General features: G+C 34.4%; 1 protein-coding gene across 2 annotated transcripts in view; it reads right to left on the bottom strand.

The window, feature by feature from the left end:
- Thoc1 (THO complex subunit 1) overlaps positions 1-17,494 on the bottom strand; it is a 48,456-nt gene that overhangs the window by 5,263 nt on the left and 25,699 nt on the right. For both annotated transcript variants that reach the window (XM_077792160.1, XM_026388019.2), the window contains exons 12-18: positions 9,452-9,552; positions 8,225-8,291; positions 7,976-8,026; positions 7,812-7,882; positions 7,178-7,273; positions 6,397-6,462; positions 585-668 (exon numbers count right to left, since the gene is read on the bottom strand). In XM_077792160.1, the coding sequence (XP_077648286.1) occupies positions 585-668; positions 6,397-6,462; positions 7,178-7,273; positions 7,812-7,882; positions 7,976-8,026; positions 8,225-8,291; positions 9,452-9,552 (536 nt within the window). The remainder of the gene's footprint in view (positions 1-584; positions 669-6,396; positions 6,463-7,177; positions 7,274-7,811; positions 7,883-7,975; positions 8,027-8,224; positions 8,292-9,451; positions 9,553-17,494) is intronic.

Consider the following 17,494-nt stretch of genomic DNA (forward strand, 5'->3'; position numbering starts at 1 on the left):
TATTCCAATGGAAAAAGAGCCAGCAATGGAGACTGAGGTGGAGGGGCAGTGAGATAAAAGTAGCAGACTGGTTTCCTGGATGCCCCAAGACGGAAACAGCTGAGGCAGGTCTAATGGCAGCTGCTGCTGAGAGAGCAAACAGAGAAGAGGTGACCCTGATGGGAGTATTTCAGTGGTGTGACTGGGAAGACAGCCCTGTTGGAGTGACCAGAGAACAGGCGGTGAGGCAGTGAAGGCAAGAATTACATCAGCTGCTGGAACAGAGATGGCAGCTGGAGGGACACATGGGATTGGGCTAGATTTCTAATATTTTGTAACAAGGGTGGTTCCAAATCATGTTTGATGGTCAACAGGAATAATCCTTGGCTGGAGGTACAGCCCAGTGGTAGAGCATTTGCCTGTGAGGCTCTGGGTTCAATCCCCAGGACCCCCCACAGAACAATCCTTAAAATAAGGATGAGTAGTCATGTGAAACTGGCACATTAATTCACCTAACAGAGAAAGTGTTACTCTATAGATTAATAAAGCTTCTAAGAAAAAAATTTATAGGAAATTAAAATTAGCTGATGAGAATCATTACTTACTTATATTCATTTTCAACCATATTTTCAGGGTCTGCTTGTTCAATGGCTTCTTCAAAGAACTCCTCCAAAGTTGGCATGTATTCCCTGGGCATTACAATGTAACTAGTGAGGACCATGCATTAATAATACTAATAAAATGGTGGCAATAAAAGATTCTAAAAGAATATGTTATAGTTATGAACTGAAATTTAGGGACTCCGATTTTTTTTTAAAAAACAATGCTGCTGAATGATTTTTTTTTTTAATCTTTATATATTTATATATTTATTTATTTTTATGTGGTGCTGAGGATCGAACCCAGGGCATCACACATGCTAGGCAAGGGCTCTACCACTGAGCCACAACGCCACCCCAGGACTCAAATTTTTAAGGAGGTAAAAAAGACTCAAAATTTAACTCTCAGAGGGGACAATAAAGGGATGGTCTGATAACTATACAATATTTCATATTACTATGTATTATAAATGATAAAACATAGAATATATTATACACTAACATTAATATGCTGCTATTCTGAGGGTGGACAGGGTAGCATTTAGATTTTGCCAGCAAATACCATATTTTCCTATCACGTGCTCATTCACTGATAATTTATCCTTTAAAAATTTCAAGAGTTTGAGCTCTTATTTCAAAAGTTACCATGGTGAAATGGTGATTTTTAATTACCTTTCTTGAGTTTGTTTTTAGAAATAACATTTTTTAAAAAATATTTATTTTTTTAGTAATAGCTGCACACAATATCTTTAATTTATTTTTTTATGTGGGGCTGAGGATCAAACCCAGTGCCTCACACATGCGAGGTGAGCACTCTCCTTCTGAGCCACAATCCCAGCCCCTAGAAATAACATTTTGGTAGAGTCAAGCAAAGAAATCTTAAGATCACAGCAAATGTTCTACATTGTTGATTAAAACTAAAAACAGGGCTTGTTAAAGAAAGCTCAGGCATCAGACCTTATGGCTAATGTTTCATTACAATGACATGCTTCCTAATCAACAAACATCACAGGTCTATAAAGTTTCTTGGGGGTTTACCCTTACTTTTTAAACGTTTGTTTTTTTTAGATATACATGACAGTACAGTGTATTTTGACATATCATACATACATGAGTATAACTTACTTAGGAACATATTCTTGTGGTTGTACATGTGATGTGGAGTCTCACTGGTCACATATTCATATATGAACATAGCAAAGTTATGTCCAATTCATTCTACTCTCTTTCCTATTCCCATTTCCCCTCCCTTCCCTTCATTCCCCTTTGACTAATCTAATGAACTTCTATTCTTTACTGCTCCCCCTTATTGTGTGTTAGCATCTGCATATCAGAAAGAATATTTGGCCATCTATTTACCAGCAAAAGTCATAAAGTCATTCTTTTTTATGGCTGAGTAATGTTCCACAGTGTATATATACTACATTTTCTTTATCCATTCATCTGTTGAAGGGCACCTAGGTTGGTTCCATAACTTAGCTATTATTAATTAAGCTGCTATAAACATTGATGTGGTTGTATCACTGTAGTATGCTGATTTTAAGTCCTTTGGGTATATACCGAGGAGTGGGATAACTGGGTCAAATAGTGTTTCCATTCTAAGTTTTCTAAGGTATCTCTATACTGCTTTCTAGGTTGGCTGCATCAATCTGCAGTCCCACTAGCAATGTATGAGTGTACCCTTTTCCCCACATCCTCACCAACATTTTTTGTTACTTGTATTCTTGATAATTGCCATTCTGTCTGGAGTGAGATGGAATCTCAGTATATAGTTTTAATTTGCATTTCTCTATTAGCTAGAGATGTTGAACATTTCTTCATATATTTATTGATCATCATAATTCTGTGAAGTATCGGTTCAGTTCCTTAGTCCATTGATTGATTATCTGTTTTTTCTTCTTTTTTTGTGTGTGTTAAGTTTTTTGAGTTCTTTATATATTTTGGAGATTAATGTTCTATCTGAGGTGCAGGTAGCAAAGACTTTCCCCCATTCTGTAGGCTCTCCCTTCAGGCTTTCCTTGACTGTGAAGAAGTTTTTTATTTGATACCATCCCATTTATTGATTCTTGATTTTACTACTTGTGCTTTAGGAGTCTTGGTGAGGAAGTTGGTTCCTAAGCTGACATGTATCATCACTTTTCTTTTACATGAAACACAAGACAAAATGGAAGATCCACAATAGTACTCAACCAGAGCTGAGTATCATTCACAAATATTTTGGAACCGTCTGCTAGTTTTCAAATTATATACTTCAAACAGTCAAGACTAATGTAACAAACATGTCTGTATGTATAACCCAGGCTTTTGCCATATTTGCTTCAGATTTTTAAAATTCTACAAATACAACTGAGGCTTCCTGTGCTTCCTCCATAATTTCATTCCCTCACCCCAGAGGTAGCCATTATTCAGAATTTGGTGTGCTTTACAATGGAAAAACTCAAATATATATTTTGAGTCTTTTCAAACTTTCAAGTGATGGAACCCTGCTTGTGTTCTTAAACACCTTGATTTTTCTAAAGTATGAAGTATGACCGAGTCAAGGCAGTTCTCATTCATCAATTTTGTTACTAGGTATATAGTATTCCACTTTATGACCATGCCACAAGTTACCCTTGACCTACTGATAGGTATTTTGCTGGTTTTCTTACTTTCTCAACAATTCTATGCAAACATTCTTGTACATGTCTCCACATGTGGATAAACTTAGTTTTCTTCAGGCACCAAGGCTTTCAAACTTCTACTGTCATCTACAGTAGGAAATTTATTTTATGTCATCACCCAATATACATATAGTATACACAAGTATGCGTATCATATATGAATAAAGCTAACATAAAAGAATGTTTTCTCTTTCATTAAAAAAAATGGTGGAAATCAGTAAATTGACTTCACAAGTAACCAATGATTCTCAATGTGAAGTAAAAAACACTGTTAATATACCTAGCTAGCATTGGAAGAGCTACATCTTAGGGTGTACACTTTAACTTTCAAATATTGCTAGTTGTCTTTCCAAGTGGCTTTACCATTTAGACTTCAAACAGCAGAAATGATAAATTACTTTCATCTATGATTTTTAGAAAATTTTAGTATTTAAAGTTATTGAATCTCTTGGCTATGAAATTGCTAATGAGTGTACTTCCAGTTACTAGTGAAGTTGGGAATCTTTTCAGAGATTTATTAAGGTTGCTATTTCCCACAGTATTCCTTTACTACTTCTAATGGGTTGACTTATTCTCATAGATTTGGCAGGAATCTAATTTTATTCATTAATCTTGCTAGAAGTTTATTTCCCTCAAAAATATCTTTTGGTTTTGTTGATCTTCTATTTGCTATCTTACTAATTTCTAATCATTTTACTTTCTACTTTGGATTTACTCTGTTCTAGTGCTGGATTCTTGCTTAGCTCAGTTAGTTTTCAGGTTCTTTTTAAAAACCATGAACATGCCAGGTGCAGTGGAGTATGCCTGTAATCACTGCAGCCTGGGAGGCTAAGGCAGGAGGATCATGAGTTCAAAACCATCTTCAGCAACTCAGTGAAGCCGTAAGCAACTCGGCGAGACCCTGTCTCTAAAATATAAAAAGTGCTGTGGATGTGGCTCAGAGGTTATGCGCCCTTGGGTTAGATCCCTGGACCAAAAAACAAAAACAAAAAACACGATTTAAGGCTCTAAATTTCCTCTTGTGTTTTATTAAGTTAGATCCAAAGTCTGAAAATACAGTATTTTCATTATCATTTAGTTATGTTTTCAAATTTTCATTATAACTCTCCCTTCCTTTCCCTTGGAGACAAGGTCTCACTATGTTGTTGGCTGGCCTCTAGCTATCCTCCTGCCTCAGCCTCCTGAGCAGGTGGGAAAAAGCTATGAACTTTTTCACATGGCTCATTTCTTCTTTGATTCAGGGGCTATTTGGAAGTGTTTAAAAAATTTCTAGAAACTTTTATAACATTTTGTTATTCATGTTTAATTTTAATCTCTGGTAAGACCAAGCCTGTTAATTATCTTCTTAAATCCTCAATGTATTTGCTCTGATAGCTTTTTTTGGGTACCAGGGATTGAACCCAGAGACACTTAATCACTGAGCCACATGCTCAGCCCTTTTTAAGACTCTGTCTCACTAAGCTGCTGAGATTGTCTTTGAACTTTTGATCATTCTGTCTTAGCCTCCCAAGCTGCAAGGATTACAGATGTGAATCATATGCCTGGTTCTATGATAGATTTTTTTAGTAGGAACAATGATAATATTTTGAAAATAACTAGTTTTCAATCACTCAACTGTATACAATTGTTTAGCTTGTTACAGAATTCTCTCATCCCACTGTCTTTTAATTATCTTGTGTTCTTGAAGCCAGAGGTTAGCTTAAATTTGTTCTTTTACAGGTTCTTTTTTTTTTTTTTCTGATTACTTTATTTTCATGCATTGAGACAGGGATTTATTCAGTTTATCTTGCTTAAGGCCTTTCCCTCTTGAACTAAGTATTCATGCCTATTCTCAGTCATTATCTGGATTAATACCGCTTTCCCATTCTCTTTTCTGTCATTAGATGTTTGTTGGACCTACTCAGTCAGTTCTTAACTCGTATTTTCTTACTTCTGTTAAGTACTCCTTGCTTTTTCAAATTTGCCTGGTCCTTTTTTATAGTGTCATGATCCTTCCTTTTGTTTCAACTTCCCATTATCTGTCCTTAATTATCTGAAATATATTTATTTTACAGTTTTTATCTGTTCTTGATTTTTAAAAAAAATCAGAAGTGGCTAATTCACGTTTGCTTTTTCTGTGTGTCTATTCTTCCTCATGGTGAATTGCTTCCTTCACAGTTTATAAATTTGGATGGTGAACTTACCTTTAGACTTCTATCCATGGGAAATCTTGTGTGGCTTGGTTTTTCTGATTACATGACGACTTCCAGATAGAGTTTACATAGCTCAATGTCTAAGCTTAGGGATATTCCTTTATGCTGCTGTATAAGACTACATGACAGCAGGCTTGTCATTTTTATTTCTCAGAGAATACCTTTCCTTTTCATACACACCCCATTAGAAAAAGACAAACTTCAGTTTCCTGTGCCAATAAGCATGTTTTTCCCTTTACTCCACTCTTCATTTCCAGATGACATAAGCTTCCACATTCTCAGCTTTACTCCAATAACACTTGCTTACGAATTTGTGCAGGCCTAAGGCCTCATCTTCTTAATCTGTTGTGATGACTCAAGTTCCCTGTTTTCCTGAACTGGAAATTACTGCACTGCTCCCCAGCTCAATGTTACCACATCAATTTATAGGTTTTGTTACTCTTCTGGTGTTTAGTTATTCATTATTTCTTATTTTGATCTGTAACATTCTTTAATTCTGATTTTTCCTTCCTGTCTTACATATTACCTTTAAATCGAGTATATTAGTTCCACCTTTTTTTGTATGTTTGTGGTACTGGGGATTGAACCTGGAGGCACTCTACCATTGAGCGACATGCCCAGTCCTCCTCTTTTTTTTTTTTGTGGTACTGGAGGTTGAACTCAGGGGCACTTGACCACTAAGCCACATCCCCAGTCCTATTTTGTATTTTATTTAGAGACAGGGTCTCACTGAGTTGCTTAACCCCTCGTTTTTGCTTCAATTTCTTCTGTCATATTTATTTTGTGATTCCTAAAATTATTTTATCAGCATTTTTAGGTGTTTTATAGCAGGAAGCCACATTCTGTTATATTAAAAGTCAACCACAAAACAAACTTAAATTTCTATTGAGCTCTAATCATAGTTGAGAAAAGGCTTCGTTCTACTCAACGTTTCAAAAAAGTAACATTTGAAAATGTTAAACTTACCTTGTCTCTGACTTACAAGCTTCCATGTTATCAGGACAGAGATTCCAAAGCCTTGTTAACTCCTCACTACAAAACAAACATAATTTTTTATGGATACCATCCTCATATGTGTTAAAACTAATCATAAAAACAACACAATGTAAACAGTGCATATTTGGGTGAGAGTATGAGTTTCTCCTCCATAAATTTTGGGTATTTAACAAATTTTAAATATGGATTTAACATATTTAATGATAATCATATAATCATTTTTTTCTGAAAATATTCAAGCACAATGAAAAGCAATGACTAGTTAACTGGAAGATAAGAGAACTCAAGTATTAGGGTTTTTTGCAACAACTAGAAATGAGCTGCATTCATCCAAACAATTCTATTTTCTGTGACAGGGAAATAATGGCATGGTCTAGAGCCAAGAAGTTTGGAAGATGGAGACAAAATAAAGGCTTAGTTAGTATGTGAACACACACATAATGGTTATTCTACAGAATGACAGGGTCTGGTTTGCTTTAGTCATCTACATGACTAAATTCATATTATATTTGGATGCAACAAATTGGAAAGTTCTTGTAATAATATTTTCAAAATATAAAAATAATTAAGAACACTCCATGGGTTGGGGATATAGTTCAGTTGGTAGAATGCTTGCTTTGCATGCACAAGGCATGCACGAGGCCCTGGGTTCAATCCCCAGCACCACACACACACACACACACACACACACAAATTAATAAAAATAAAAAATAAAAAAGAATACTCCATATGTGAAAACAAATTAACCTACTTTCCCATCAGAATTTTCTTATTGGGTCCTTTCCCTAGAAAGTCCTCTGGGGCTGTTCTTTTCCGTACCACTCTCATGGGCTTGGTATCTGTTGTTCTGCGATAAGAAAACATACACTGTTTTTGGAATTACAATTAGATGGTAGAAGTGGAACTCTAACATAAAAGGAAATTTAGGACTGGGAGTTTGCCTCAGGAGTATAGTGCTTACCTAGTATGCACAAGACCCTGTGTTCAATTGCAAGCAACACACACACACACACACACAAACAACAAGAAAATTAAGTCGTTTTTCTTCTAAACAAAACGAAAATTTGTGTTATGATAGAACACATTCATCAGACACAACAAAAATGCCATGCAACAGGACAAATTACAAGAAGGAGATACATATGGCATTTTTTCATATTTAATGAAGATCAATTTGTTCTGAGAATTTAAGAAATAAAGCAAAACAGACTGTATTCTATCTATAGAATATATTTTTATATGAAATACATATATACCTACCCTACATGATATACTACAATTATTTCAAATGCCTTTCTCATAATTCTTGTGTGTGTGTGTGTGTATGTGTATATATATATATATATATATATATATATATATATATAATTTATTTATTTATTTACCTTTCTTTCACAAAACTTGGGCAGCCTTCATTTTTCCATGAGTTCCAATTTTCTTCAGTGTTTAAAATATGCTGGGAAAAACAAGGAAATTATATTTATGTAATAGAATCATTTGAAATCATATTTGGCGCAAAAAAAATCCTATATAAATATAAAACACATACCTCTACCATCTTTGAAAATCTTTCTCCATCGGGGGGGTTTTCAGATAGTAGCTGTGATTAGAAAGAATATACTAAGCTTTCAACAACTTTCTGCATCAGAGAAGTGGTTTGTAGGCAGAGAACCAAGAAGTGTTTGTGGTCTTGTACCTGAGCTTAACTTTATCCTTATTTTCCTATTTGGGGCTGAAACAAAGAAAATTCTAAATTTCCATTTTTTTCAATCATGAGTTTTTTGCGTGTTGGACTTACTTGATAGACTGATTTTGTAGTATCTTCAATCCAGAGTGATTGCTCATCAGTTAAAACATAGTTTGAACTAGGGAACAAAACAATAAAAGCATGCTTGAGTTATATAGCAAAGTATATATACAATTTTAGTCTTGTTTATGGTCTTGAAAAAAAAAACACATGGTGTGTATTCATTTAATCATATTGTAAACAGTGTCAAAAATTATAAAAATAAGAAGTGACATAAGAGAAAATTCTTACACTTCAGTCTCAAGAGGACTAGAATTGAAGACATGAAGGTATATAAGAAAGAATAAAATTAACAGATCGGATTAGAAAACCTGAGGCAATATAACGTAATCCTACATATGATGGACATTCATGTAGGCATGCCATTTCAAATTCACTCAAAATAAAATGAATAAAAGAAAACCTTAGAAAAGATTTCAGGCAAACACAAATTGTTAACAACTGCCATTTACTGAGCTCTTACTGTACACTAGGTGCTCTATAGTCATCTAAGTAATATTGATTGAGTGCTTGCACCAAAGCTTGAATTAAAACCTAGACCTGATCTTTCTATATTATATCAAACCTCCAAAATAGAAGGGTAAGAAATAATATTTTTGAGTATCTACTATGTGTGACCTTAAAATTACAATTCTGAAAGTGCTACACTGAAGCTAGCAAGTGATGTTATGTCTTTTATGCAATGAATACCACACTGCTTTGTATATTTAACAAGTGGGTTCCACTTCAGTTACAAACAGAACAAGAGGAAACAGTCTGCCCTGGATGAAGGGCTTTAGACAGGAGAAATCCTTATGAGGCTTTGTGAAACCCCCCAAAAATTGGAACTCCTCTTTGCTTCAAGACTTTGTTTCTTTCAGGTCTAATGTGAGAGAGGTCTTCCTGGCTTAGATTGCAAATTAGCTTGGGACGAGTTCTGAGTTCTGAGAGAGAGGGAGACTTGGAAGTCTAGAGAGAGACCTCTACCTTCTAAAACCTCCTGGGAAGGCATGAAACTTGGCACAAGAGACTACATGAACAGCAGATATATTTAGTACCTATTCTTCAAAAGAATATCCTACATATAAAAGCTCCCAACTGGTTGTATATCTGCTGCAACAGACATGTTTAAGGGATATAGCCTTCATGCATAGGACACAACACATATGAAAAATACTATAAGCAGGTTCTTTTCTAAGCTGCTTTTTTATAAATCCTTTACTACCCTTATAAACTTACCTTTTGAATTTGACCTGTCCCTTGAGATACTGGAATAAAATGAGATACTGCAACAGGATATGTCGTCGAAAGTTACTGTCACTCAGTTGTAAATCCATCAACTACTCAAAAAACAAGCACACACACAAAACAACACATTAAAATCAAGTTTTCCCCAAAAGTATAGGCTTTGTGACTATAGAAATGGAAGATTCCAATTCAATTAAAAATATTTCTTGTGAACTCAGTTTGTGTGAGGTGTTACTGCATAAGCCCAAGACATAACAAAGTTTCATTTAGATTTTTTGATCATTTTATGCTATGAGAGACTCATGCTGGTGAATAACAATATTCTATTGGTGACCCTGGCATCAGGATAAAATATGGCAGAAATATAAAGTAAAAGAGTGGCTGCACATATAAGAAATAATGGCTAAAGGGGAGGCTTATATGGGTAAACAGCATAATATCAAGGGCACCACTCATTTTTGCAGCCCTACAAAGTACCTGAACCAGAGGTGGTACTCAGTCATAAGCAGGAAGGAATTAGAGGTGAAAATCATCTGTGGATTAAATGGGCTTTTTTAGATTTTAGACAAAATTGCTTCATACTTAGATTTTCACAGAATGCAGACCAGAAAGGACTCGAAGGTCATTAATGAGGAAACTCTTCTTCAACAACCCTGCCACCTAGCTGGTTCTACTGCAAAAATTACCTCCAGTGGTGAAGAAAAGTTATTCTGATTATGTCCTTACAGCACTGAAGGAAGCTGAAGACTATCTAGAAAATCACGTCAATTCTGCCTTTCTGACCCACAGTAACAATGAATAACCAGAAGACAGCTGAAAGCCTGAGTGACTGTTTTCCAGTTCAATGTCTCCCATTCACTGGCTAAGCTTCACATGGTATGTTTCCATCTGTTAATGCAGCCCATCATGTACTAGCCTTTTACTTACTAGCCCATGTCTTCAACAACAACAATGTGTGTGTGTGTGTGTGTGTGTGATCAGCCTTCTAATCAGCTTTCCCTCACTTTAGGAACTGAATTTGTTTGTTGTTTATCATATTGACTCTTCCATCCCAAACAGGCAAATGTGAATGGTGTGCCATCAGCTTTCCTTTCTTTCTAATCCTGGGTGACTTTACTCTCTTCAAGACTGGTTCTTAGTTCCTGGACCTCAACCCTCAACCCCACTGACAGGCCACAAGTTAGACCTGGTCATCACTCACAGCTGCCCCAGCTCAAAAATCTTGGTTTCACAATCCTGTCTCATTACAACTTCCTGTCCTTCCCATCTCTTTCACTCAGCAGCTCACAATATATCTTATTGAGACCTAAGTCCATCGAGCTATTCCCTATCTGTAAGTCCCATCCTATTTTTTTAAATACCTTTATTTATTTTTATGTGGTGCTGAGAATCGAACCCAGTGCCTTACATATGCTAGGCAAGTACTCTACCACTGAGCTACAACCCCAGTTCCTCATCCAATTTTTATTATAATGCAATTTTAGAGTAGATAATTATTCCTAAAGGGCTAAATAGTAACTATTTTTATGCTTTCTGGGCCAAGAAGCATATTATATATATAAACATATAAAACATACAAAAAGAAAGAAAAACAATCAGTGGCCAGATCTGGCTGTGAGATGTTAGTGTGCCAAAACTTCATGATTTCTTTCTTCACCATTTCCTGCCAACTTCCTCAACATTCCTATCCCACAGTTCTTCAGTGACATCTGCTGAGCACACAACAAACTTGGATAAACCAACTGTGGGTCACCTTCTCTATACTAACCCTAAGGGAAGGAGCCTGAGAGAAGATACCATATCATGTCACTCTGCAGAAAGTGCTGCTGCTCTGTTGTCTCCAACTTCAACGTCTTGTCTCTCCTCAGTCTGTCTTTATTCTATAAGGCTATTCTCTCTCGTTTTTCACGGCAACTATTTTAAATCTTTCTAGTTACCAAAAACACTTACTACCCTTCATCTTTTAGTAGATAACAACTTCTGCTTTCAATGAGTAGAAAAATTCATTAAATTGAAAGTTATTTAATTTCTTGGCCCCAAAACTACATATCTACTATAACCACACCTTTGTTCCCTCATTTCTTTCTGTCACATCTTCATGGCTAAGGCAATCCCTTCATTCCAATGGTAAGAACTGAGTTCCATTATTGTAAACTACCCTGCTTGATGTATTTCCTGCCCATCCGTTCCAAGGACTCCTTTTCATTAAACAGCTTCCAGGATACCCACACTTTCACTGTGCCCTCCTTTTAACAGAAAACCTTCTTGAAAAACAAAACAAAACAAAAAAACCAGCTACACTATTTCCAACCTGCTCCCCATCCCCTGAAAGTGTTTCTGCCAAGATCACCAATGACTTATTTCACTTACAGTCCTCATCCTACTGGGTATGCTTGGCTTCCATTGAGTTCATGATTTTCTATTTTTTTCCTCTGCTCTCACTGGCTACTGTTCACAGTTGTCTTCTCTTGAGACTCTCCTCCTTTCCTTCTCCATTAAATGCCAGTTTTCTTCTTTGGTTTAATGCTTTCTTTCTTCTCTTTCTGATCTACACTCTCCTCCCTCACTGATCTCATGTACTCTACAGCTTTAATTACTACTTTGAATTATAAAATCTATATCTCAACCTAGATCCCCTTCCAGATTAGTATACTTAATAAGCTACACCTCTACTTGAATGTTCAGTTGATCAAATTTCCACTTGAATGTTCAATTGATCAAATTTCATGAACAAAATAAAACACATCAATTCTGCTCACAAAGCCTGTTCTCCTACAGGGTTCATTCAATGATAGGCATCACTAGGAAGGCTTCCTGGAGGAGACAGCATCTAAACTACAAACAGTAGCAGCAAACCTAAAGCTGGAGTGTATGTGGGAAGAAAGAAACAAGAGGAAGGAGAAAACAGATGCCAAGGCAAGGGCAACACTGGCCCAACTGAAGAACCTAAGCAGTTCAGTAGTCTGGAGGGAAGATGTGAACTCCTTGGCTCGAGGAGATGAACCAAAGTGGCTAGGCACTGTTTACTGTCTACCTTTGTCTTGAAGTCCCCTCTACCATATTTATATTTCATTTTGGAAGATACTTTTTCTTGATGGAAACAGTGGATTAAAAATCACGGATCAGAAAAGACACTAAATCAGGTCTTGAATGTCTTAGCTCAGGCCTCAGCCTTCCTGATATTATTCTAAGCCTAAAAAGACCTATGCTATTAGTTTTGGTCATTCTTACAGTTTGTCAATTTTACATGTCAACAATACTCCTGGTCAAATTAAAGCCAAGTATGAAATCTCCCATTTCTATTAATCTAACACAAAATATTTTAAAAATCTATGCCAGAAAAATATTTAGAGCATTTCATATTAAAATCTGCTATCATTAATGTATCATCTGAAATCACTTAATTTTTTTAAATTATAAAATGTTGAAAAGGTTTCAAATATTTCAAATGCTCAATAAAAGATATAGTTAAGTAATTCAACACTCATATACCATTACCCAGTTAGATATCAAAACTTAACATTTTACTTGTTGCTCATTCGTTTAAGAAAGAGATTACAGAAACCATCGACACTCTATAACCTCCCTGCTTAATATTTCCCTCCCTTCCTCTACTATGGTAACCACTACATCATGTATTTGGTGGTTAGGATTCTTATGCATATTTTATATTAGGTATACAGATGTTAGCATCTATAAAAATATATAAGTGTATTTTGCATGTTTTCAAACTCTATACTACATCTGTGATACTACAATTTGCTGTTTCCACAATATTAGGTTTGAAATTTAATCACATTAATACATATAGCTCTAGTTCAGGGATTAGCAAGTTTTTTCCATTAAAGATCAATTAGTAAATGGTTTAAGTTTTGTGGACTGTATGGTTTCTGTCACAACTATTCACCTCTGTTCATAGTGCAAAAGCAGGCACAATATGTAAATGATGAGCAAAATCATGTTTCAAAAAGACTTATTTAAAAATAAGTCAGATTTGCCAATTACTGTTCTAGTTCACCCATTTTCAGTACTTTATAGCATTGAAATGTATAAATTTATTACCTAGTCTCCTGCTATGAACATTTAGGTTGTTCCAAAATTTTCAGTTACAAATACATCATTTACCTACAATGGTAGTGAGTTTTATGTATTTCTTTGTGTATGTGTTTGATTCTCAAGTAGTTGTTAACTAGGAACAAAAGTTTTAACTTCACTAGTTATTATGAAGTTGCTATGCAAATGTTTGACTCAATTTACACTTCAACAGCAGATGAAAGATCTCATTTTCCTATAACTTTGCCAATAGCACTGATTATTAGGCTGTTCTTAATGGTTGCCAATTTGGTAAGTTTGAAATGATTATCTAATTATTTATTTCCACTACAAAAGTTTAGCATCTCTCATAAGCTTATTAGTTATTCAAATAATTTTTATACCTGTAAATTGCTTATTCATATCTTTCCAGTTTTCCATTTGGTTGTATTCTGTTTATCAATGGGCTATTATGAATATTAATCTTTTTCAGTTATTTAGGTGGCAAATCTCTCCCCCTTGTCTGGCTATCTGCACTCTGTATGGTATTTTATACTCTTGAATATTAAATTGATCTTCTCCCTATGATCTGTGCTTTTTGTAGCTCAAGAAGTATTTCCCTACTCTAAACTTGCACGTTTCATATTTCCTAATAAATATTTGTTTCTCTCATTCAGACATCAAGTAACCTGGAATTGGTCTTCCTGCATATATTAAGTTATGGACTGAATTTTTCCTGAAGAATAATGAGTTGTCAAGCAACATTATTCATCCTTTCTTCATTCATTTATAATGTTATCTCTTTTGTGTATCAAGTTTTTCTATAATTTGGGCTTTCTACTGTTCCAGTTTTATTTTTTCTTATTTATAGCTCTGAATAATTACCTTATTGTCTTAGTTAACTATTGCTTTATGGGCCTTAAAATGACAGGGCATGTGTTCCCACCTTATTCAACTTTTTCTTACTCTTGGCTCTTTGCTTCTCCATGAAAACTTTTAAGATCAACTTCTTGAATTCCCTGGGGAAATCCCTTTGGGTAGTGATCCAAAATACATTGAGTTTATGGATAAATCGGGGAAAAGCAGCATTTCTATATACAAATGTAGTTATATCTTTCCATATTTCTGATTTCTCTATGAAGATTACTTTTAGGTATTGGCTTTCACTGCTCTTTTGAATAACATTTTTGTAAGTGATTACTGTTTTATAGGAATAGTACTGATTTTTCTCTTGTAACCTTGCCCAAGTCTTGTTAGTCATTACAGTTTGTTGGTTCTCTTGAATTTTCTCTGTAGACAATTACATTGTCTTCAAATAGGGACAGTTTGGTTTTATTCCTTTCAAATCCTTACATGTTTAAGTCCAATCCTTACAACTTTTATTTCTTTCTTGATTTTTCTTATTAAAATGGCTAGGTCCTCCAGTATAAAGTGCTGAACAGAAATATGATTAGTAAGTCTCCATCTCTTGTTCTTGAATTTAGTGGAAACATTTAAAAAATGTTCATTATTATGTATGATGTTTGCCATAAAGTTTTTAATCAATCTCATTATCAACTTCAAGAAAATTCCCTTCCACTTCTTAGTTGTGTCATGAATGTTAGATTTTATTCAATTTCCTTGGCTTTTAACTGAGATTATCATATAGCCCTTTAAAATCTTTAATTTTTTGTTAATTTGGTATCACAGTGATCTTTCTAATACTGAACCCAAACTTCATAGTCTTAGGATAAATCTCTGTAGTCCCATTTGAACAAAACACAAAAACCCAATTACTTCACTTGATTTGTTGAGTTTTAAAAAACTTCCTTTCTTCACTCTATAAATGGGTTGACATGTACACTTTTTTCTTATTTGGTCCTTATTGGGGTTTTAAAAGTTAAAATCATAAAATAAACTAGGTCATTTCTCTTGTTTTTCAAATTTCTGAAAATTTTAATATATAATAAGAGTTACTTATTCTTTGAAGTGCTGATAATATGTGCCTAAAAACTTCTGGGCCTGGTATCATTTAAAAGGTGCCATTTTAGCTGGGCACAGTGGTACATGCCTATAATCCCAGTGGCTCAGGAGGCTGAGGCAGGAGGATCGTGAGTTCAAAGCCAGCCTTGGCAACTTAGCAATGCCCTAAGCAACTCAGTGAGACCCTGTCTCTACATAAAATACAAAAAAAAAAAAAAAAAAAAAAAAAGGTGGGGGGAGTGGGGGTGTGGCTCAGTGGTTAAGTGCCCCTGGGTTCAATCCTAGGTATCAAAAAAAAAAAGCCATTTTTACAATTATTCTTTAATGATTATTCACTTGTTCAAGTTTCTATATGAGTTTGGTGATACATTTTATAGTTTCTTTGTTCTATCATTAATTTATGCTCTTATTATGATATTGTTTTATTGTTTATTCTGTGCTTTCTCTTAGTTTCTTTTAAACTTCAGAGTTTTACAGTATTGCACTAAAGGAACAGCAGGATGGTCATACAATTTTTCTCTCTCATTCAGTTTTGAAAATCTGAAGTACTTACAAATTCTTAAGAATACCTTTACCACCAGATTAAAACCGTAAGCATAATATAACCAATTTCTTAATAAGTAATGTCTTACAAATAAAAACACATTTAAAATAGCTTTAAAGGCATTCTTCACAAGTAATTCAGTATTATATCTTTTTATCATGTTCACTTATGCTTAAGAATTAAAGCAAGGGGGCTGGGATTGTGGCTTAGCGATAGAGTGCTTGCCCAGCATGTGTGAGGCCCTGAATTCGATCCTAGGCACCACATAAAAATAAGTAAATAAATGGACTAAGGACAGTCAGTAATTAATACAATCATTTGGAAGATTATGGCTGTTCCTTAAGGAGCCAAGTTTAAACCTTTCAACACCAAAGGTAATCATTTTATATAATTTATACATAATTCCATTTAAATTCTTTATTCAAATATAACATACGAATGAAAACAGTCTTTCCACAAGCAAAAATGTGGAAACATTTAAAAAACAAGGAATCATTTTTTAAAGTAACTTATCAGATTTCATAGGCTATTCTTGGAACAGGATCTTGCTGGATAGAATCCCCTCATTTGGTGGCTGTTGCATGCACTTAACTGGACCATCTAGTGTCTTGATTTGAATACCTGATTTGTCACTCCTTCATGAAATAATTTCCCCTTTATATTTCATTTTATTTGTAACCCTCATATCTGATGTATAATACTTTCCTGTACTTATAATTTTGGTAAACATTTATAATAGATACAGAGTTTATATTGAGTTAATTCCTAGGGAATAGTTTTGTTTCCATATTTGTCTCTTTTAAACTATTTTTTAATAGCCTTAATTTTAAGTTCTAATTTAAGTTACACTGTGGCCAAAGAATGTGTCTCATGTGCTTTGTAATCTTTAAAATTTGCTGAAACTTCCTTTATAACCTAGTCCATAGTCAAATTTTGTGAAAATTCCATATATACAAAAAGAAAGTGTTAACTCTAATTGCTTTTGTATAGGTTTCCACATATACTATATCACACTTATTACTTTTATTGTGTAAATCTTTGATATACCAAACTAATCTTTAGTATCCCTGATTCATTAGTTTGTGATGGAAGCCCTTAAGACATTCTACTAAAACTGTGAATGTCAGTGTCTCATAACTTTACAGCTTTTTGCTTAATATGCTTCCAGGATATATTTTTAAAGTATATATAAATTCACTATATCTTCTTGGTCATGCATTTTTTTATTATGTAGCTTTTTAATTCTATTTATGCTTTTTGCTATACATTCTTCTTTGGTATTTAGGTAGCTCTCTTTTTAAATAGTATTAATTAGCTTGGCATGGCTCTTTCCCACCTGCTATTTCAATTTTTTAATAACTTCTTAGGTATATATTTCTTGTGGATGCAAATTATCACATGCTTTATATCGCATTTATTGAATTTCTCTTGCATTTTCTTTTCCACATTAATTTTAAGGTTCTAAGTATGTTTTTCTTCCTTTTTAGCGCAAACCA

Source organism: Urocitellus parryii, chromosome 13, assembly GCF_045843805.1.
Source record: "Urocitellus parryii isolate mUroPar1 chromosome 13, mUroPar1.hap1, whole genome shotgun sequence".
Lineage (NCBI taxonomy): Eukaryota > Metazoa > Chordata > Mammalia > Rodentia > Sciuridae > Urocitellus > Urocitellus parryii.